Source organism: Anneissia japonica, unplaced genomic scaffold (genome assembly GCF_011630105.1).
Source record: "Anneissia japonica isolate Jap-2015-1 unplaced genomic scaffold, ASM1163010v1 scaffold287909_len199859_cov185, whole genome shotgun sequence".
Lineage (NCBI taxonomy): Eukaryota > Metazoa > Echinodermata > Crinoidea > Comatulida > Comatulidae > Anneissia > Anneissia japonica.
The window spans coordinates 149,465-155,815 of record NW_022688465.1 but is presented as its reverse complement, the minus strand read 5'-3'; the positions used below and the strand labels follow the sequence as shown (position 1 = coordinate 155,815).

The following is a 6,351-nucleotide window of genomic DNA, read 5'->3' as shown; positions in this document are numbered from 1 at the left end:
TAAGTCTCCAACCATTACCATTATTAAGTTTTTAAGTTTCCTCGGAGAGAGAAATCGACTAACACTGCCGCTTAATCTTCATCTCCGAGCTACTCAACAGCTGCTTCACACCATTAATGTGGCAGTTAAAGTAGATAATTCCCGCGCCATTCAAGAGGCATCTATGGCATGTCGAAAACCACCAACCACCAGTACTGGATTTAGCGCAACTGCCATCATTGTCATCATTGTCACTATCGTAGGTTGAGAAATGTTCATCTTGTTCAACTCTGAGTACATTACCTGAGGTATTAAAACAATTATTCTTATTGTAAAAGTTAATTATAGGTAAAGCAAAGGCCTATTATTCCTGTCAATCATATTGGTATTGTTATATAGCCCTACATCAAACAATATTGACGTGCACTCAGATGATAGTACTTGTTTCAAATATACATGTTCAGCTTCTTGCATGTTGTTAATGCTCGTATACATTCTTGACGGATCTTTTTCTTTTTTTATGAGAAAGCCTTCCACTGTACTGTATCCAGGTGTGTGGTGCTTTACTTTGGACGCCTAATTTCTAATAACTGTTTTATGTATTTATTTTTATCACTGTTTGCAAACAAATAATTTACTTTTCCGCTTTTTTATGATAGAAATATCTAGGTCTATAAACCAGAAGTATGATTTTTCATTAGAATCTAACCTTTTTGGGGTGGGGGTGGACTCAGGACTCTTCTTCAAAATAAGCGCAAAGCCCACAGAGGAAAAGATGCATACAAAGTCAAAGAATTACAAAAAGAAATTAACAAATGTATTAAAACTAATAAAATGAAATACAAACAAAGTTTAGAAAACAAATTCAAAGATAACAACCCTAAAGCTGCCTGGAACGCAATTAAAACGCTAACCGGTTATAAAGAAACAAGTCAAAAAACTCATGGCAATATTGACTTGGCCAATGATCTTAATAACTTCTGTGGCCGCTTCGATAATGAAATATCTGTGACAGAAAATGTAGTCTCTAATTTAAATGAAAATGAATCTGCTTCAGAAAACCCTGTAAAAATAAATGAGAGTGTTGTACGGAATGTTTTTTCTAAGGTAAAAATTGGTAAAAGTACTGGCCCTGATGGAATATGTAACCGTGTATTAAAAAACTGCAGTCAGGAGTTAGCCCACATTTATACCTTATTATTCAATCAGGGTCTAGTAAATGGCATTGTGCCCAAGTTATGGAAGACATCTATTATTTCCCCACTCCCAAAGACTAAAAACCCAAAAGAGCTTAATGATTGCAGACCAATTGCAATAACATCTAATGTTGTCAAATAGAAAATTGTACTTCGATTGTTACTTAACGAAACTAAGCTTTTTTTGGACCCATTACAGTTTGCCTATCAAAGTAAAAGAAGTGCTGAAGATGTCAATTTTATGTTTTTTTAAGTTATTGTTTTTGGTGTTGTTGTCTTTGTAACTCCTGTGCTTTTATATTTGCCAAAATTTGTCAAAATTATAAAAAAAACAAAAAACAAACAAAAAACAAAAAACAAAACACCACACACCATACCATGGAGAAAATATTCAAAAATCTGAATAAGTGCAATTTCCGGGCATCTTGAGGTGTCTTGATTATAATCTGCTTTGGAACTCCAAGTAGAATAAAAGGTCCTTGATTAGACCTTTGCTACGCCCGTGAGTGGAGGGGTTCTATAAGAGAGGGAGCATAGCTCCCGTCGGGAAGAAGGCAATAATTTTTTCGAGGAACACTGCTTTGAAAAAGCATTTTCCCATTCAGAGTGCCATTTCCGAGCACCTATAGGGGCCAATTCTTAATGATCCTTCCCGCACAACATTGTTAAAAAATAAATCATTTTCCGGATTATTTTGAGTACTTAAATTAAAAAGTTTTTTGTTAATAGAAACATGACCATCTACTTCGGCTTTTTAACAGTAGCTCACTATATCTAATGGCGTAGAGTACTGATATGGGGAGGGGGAGACTGATATGGGATGTAGGATTAAGTGGGGGAGCTGATATGATTCGATGCATGTCATTTTGTTGGGTGCTTTGAAAACATATCTTTTTACATTCTGAAAGTGCCATTTACTGGGCCATTTAGAGGTGTCTATTTTTATAATTTGCTCACCTCAGCCCCAACCATTGTGGGGCTGAGATGGGTGTGGACTACATTGGGTCCCCTGTCAGAACATTTCTAGATCCGCCCCTGTATGCAAGTTACATATTTAATTAGAGTGACTGTTTTAAGTTTATCTTATTTGTTTTTTTATTCGTGTTTTTAAGCTAATCAATTGATAATAAATCATTTTTATGAATGTTAGTTTGCAGGAAATATGTATGTGGGCATAATTATGATTACCAAGATAAATTGAAAAACTTCAGTGGCAGATTCAAGGGGGCCCAACCGGCCCACCTTCCATTATTTGTTTTTATTTTAAATAAGAAAAAAGAAAATTAAATATTCAAATTTAAGGCTGAGAATACCTTTTCGGGCCAACTAGCGGTGCCATAATCATAAAAGTTCTTACCTCAGCCTCAACCATGGTGGGTCTGAGCTGGTCTACATCTGTGAAAGTCCTCCCAGGCCCCCTCTCTATTTCGAATTCCTGGATCCACCACTGTATTTTGAAATTGTAGTGTGGAAATACATTTTAATTGTATTATCAATTAGATACGACAGGATATAGACCCCAGAGCTTCCGGGGCCCGACCCTCGACCCTGCCAGCGTCCTTAGGCTGCCTACGGCCCGGATTATTTTGCAATACGCCCCCCCCCCCCTTTCAACCACGGATCGACTTGGTTGAATGTAAGTATTTATATTAAATACAGCACTTTATACCGAACTCTCAAAGCGCTCGAAGAACATGCTTACACAATAGCTTCTTTCTTCTCCCTCCCTGAGCTCCACCCCGGTAGAGGGCCAGTTAGACCTACTCTTGTATGTCTACAACTGTTGTGGACATACAAGAGTAACTGGCACCGGTTTATCGGGGTGGGACGAACTAAGGTAATGTAAGGTGTATTAAAAAATTAGTAATTAATTTTGTTGGTTGAACAATTCTGAATATAATTTATTATGAGCAATTGTGTAAATTATTAGTTTATATATACTAGGCAAACTGTACTGTAAGACATAATTTAAAAAGTAAACAGGAATTTTCACAGTATTACGATTAAAAAGGGACGTAATTTTAGATACAATCTTAACGATCGAAAAAAACTTAGACGACGTCTTTGGTAGAAACACTAAAGTTCACTCATGGTCTGACGAGGATCTGACCAACCAACATCTATTTAAGTCACCTGTAGGTCTTGACCAAAGACAACTGATGACGGATTTTCTGGGGCTCAAGTACACGGGTGGTAAGAAATGTTTTAATGAGGTTTGATATAAATGATACCGTTTTTCAGGGTATATTTATTTGTAAGATGATGCTTACCAGCATTGCCGTCTGTTAGTTCTAAAAACTTCAATCTGTATTTGTCGCTCTCTCCGTTGACGGTAAACGATGTGTATGTTGCAAAGTAAACATCACCAGTTGTCGTAATGATATCAAGTCGAAGGTTGTACTCTCCAGATGAAGTAATCTGATGAACAAGATCGTTGCCAAGCCAGAAATCACACATAGCGCCGAAACCATTTTTGTAATCTAGCCACGGTCTATCGAAATCCGTCTCATTAAACTGACGTTTCTGGAAAACCTAAAATATTTTAGCTGTTATAAAATTGAATTAATTTAAATGTGTAAATTTCGGCTACAATAAAGGCCATACAATTATTCAATATTATTCAAATTCATGTAGACCCTACAGTATGAATGTATGTTACTTCAGCGCATGCAGACACTACAGAATTGATGTATGTAAATGTACCTTAGAATGTTGAGATTATGTTTGGCCAAATATTTTAATGTAATATTTTCCTGACAAAGCAATAAAACAGGTTGCTTACTGTCCATCCTCCACCGTCGGTGTCCATGTCACAGTAAACAGGCCATGTTTTGGTTCCGTTGTTATTGGTAATTGCATAAACTCCACTTTGAGAACTCGGGGACGTCTTCAGAATTTCAGTGCAATCGTGCTGAAGTTCAATCAAACACTATTAGATTATAAATGTATTATATTGATGTTTATATGGACCTATTATATTGATGTGGTTAGATTGATTAAACAACTTTGTTCGATATTTCACTTACGGATAGATTTATACCATATGTCATACAATTTTTGTCTTCTCGTTTGGGTAGCATCATACTTGTTAATAGTTCACACGATTTTGACACCTTGTCGTATCTGATAGAGTTACACTCCGGGAAATGCCGTAGACACACCAAGGAACATTGGATTGAACTTCTTGCTCTGGCAGCAAGCATAGTTTCACCAGGCATCATACAGTCAGAATTTTGCCAATTCTTGGGTTTTTCTAGAGTCGCAGTTCTAAGTCTGCTACAAAATATTCCTAAGGAACATATAGATATTGACAAAAACGACATTTTTTAGAACGGCACCAAAAATGTTTCCCTTAAATAACCATTAATAATCTACACCAATACTCCATTAAAAATACATGATCGAACCAGCCTTATATTTATTTGCTATTAGTGTATTATAACACGCCTAAATAGTGTCATTTGATTGGTGGATTTCGTATCAAGTGACATTGGTAATATTCATCCCATTTCGTCACTCATCGTTGAAGTTTATTTCCATAATAATAATAATAATAATAATAATAATAATAATAATAATAATAAAATTAATAATAATAAATAAATAAATAAACAATAACAATATACTAATAGGCCTATAATAATATTATAAAATGATAGATCAAGCCGGGAAACATGTGGTACACCAGTATTGATGCCTTCACACTGAACTACACTGTAAAAAATGTCAGTAATTTTACGTTTACCGTAATTAAATTTACTGTAAAAATAAGGGTCACTACCGTGTGATTGTATTTTTACGGTATTTTTTATATAATAATACGATAGATTGGTGTTTTGTTGTAAATTTCCGGTATCATATCGTTTTTCTACAGGTTAAAACTCGTCCGTGTATTTCGACGGAATTTTTATGTAAATATACGGTGAATTCGTAAATTCAATGTGTTTGGCGGTTAAATTACGTCGTCATATTACTGTTTTCCGTAATTTAACAGGTCAAAATCAACATTTACGCTAATTAACGTTGGAGTTCGTAATGTTCATTTATAAACTGGCGTAATTTTACAGTACAAAATATTGTTTTAACAAGTACTATGAATTTTAACGGTATTTTTGTATAATAATGATAAGACTGTGAACTCACACTTCGCCATGTTAAATAACGGTTCATCTTCCCGGGTAAAATTAACATTTTTACGTTCGCCGTTGTAATCCTACTATCAGTAAAAAAGTGTCTGTTATTTTACGTTTACTGAAATCCAATTTACTGTGAAAATAACGTTAACTACCGTAAAATTGTATTTTAACGGTATCTTGTATAATAAAAATACGATGTTGTTGATTTGTTGTAGCCTAAATTATCGGTAGGCCCTATCATATCGTTTTTCTACAGGTTAAAATCGCCATTGTGTTTTAACGTCAGAGCTCGAAATTTAAACTATAAATTGGTATAAATTTACCTACCTTAACCGTTAAGTATTGTAGTAATAAAGAAAAGGAATTGCTATGTAAATATACGATGAATTCGTAAATTTAGTGTGTTTGCTGGTTAATTTTACGTCTTCATATTACTGTTTTCCGTAACTTAACAGTTCAAAATCAATATTTACGTTAAATAACGTTGGAGTTCGTAATGTTCATTTATAAACTGGCGTAATTTTACAGTACAAAATATTGGTTTAACAAGTACTATGAATTTTAACGGTATTTTTGTATAACAATGATGAGACTGTGAACTCACACTTCGCGATGTTAAATAACGGTTCATCTTCGCGGGTAAAATTAACATTTTTCAGTAATTTGACCGTTCGCCGTTATAATCCTACTATCAGTAAAAAAATGTCTGTTATTTTACGTTTACTGAAATCCAATTTACTGTAAAAATAACGTAACTACAGTAAAATTGTATTTTAACGGTATCTTGTATAATAAGAATACGATGTTGTTGATTTGTTGTAGACTAAATTACCGGTATCATATCGTTTTTCTACAGGTTAAAATCGCCATTGTGTTTTAACGTCACAGCTCGAAATTTACACTATAAGTTGGTGTAAATTTACCTACCTAAACCGTTAAGTATTGTACAGTATTAAGAAAGAAAAGGAATTGCTATGTAAATATACGATGAATTCGTAAATTTAATGTGTTTGCTGGTTAATTTTACGTCGTCATATTAC

The 6,351-nt window shown here is 34.3% G+C and overlaps 1 protein-coding gene across 1 annotated transcript in view; it reads right to left on the bottom strand.

Moving 5' to 3' along the window:
• Positions 1 to 6: 6 nt before the first annotated feature.
• The window catches only part of LOC117121797 (microfibril-associated glycoprotein 4-like), an 11,118-nt gene continuing 4,773 nt past the window's right edge, over positions 7 to 6,351 (bottom strand). The window contains exons 2-5 of the mRNA XM_033267113.1: positions 4,202 to 4,464; positions 3,958 to 4,086; positions 3,446 to 3,707; positions 7 to 282 (exon numbers count right to left, since the gene is read on the bottom strand). Coding sequence (XP_033123004.1) covers positions 59 to 282; positions 3,446 to 3,707; positions 3,958 to 4,086; positions 4,202 to 4,464 — 878 coding nt within the window. The 3' untranslated portion in view covers positions 7 to 58. The remainder of the gene's footprint in view (positions 283 to 3,445; positions 3,708 to 3,957; positions 4,087 to 4,201; positions 4,465 to 6,351) is intronic.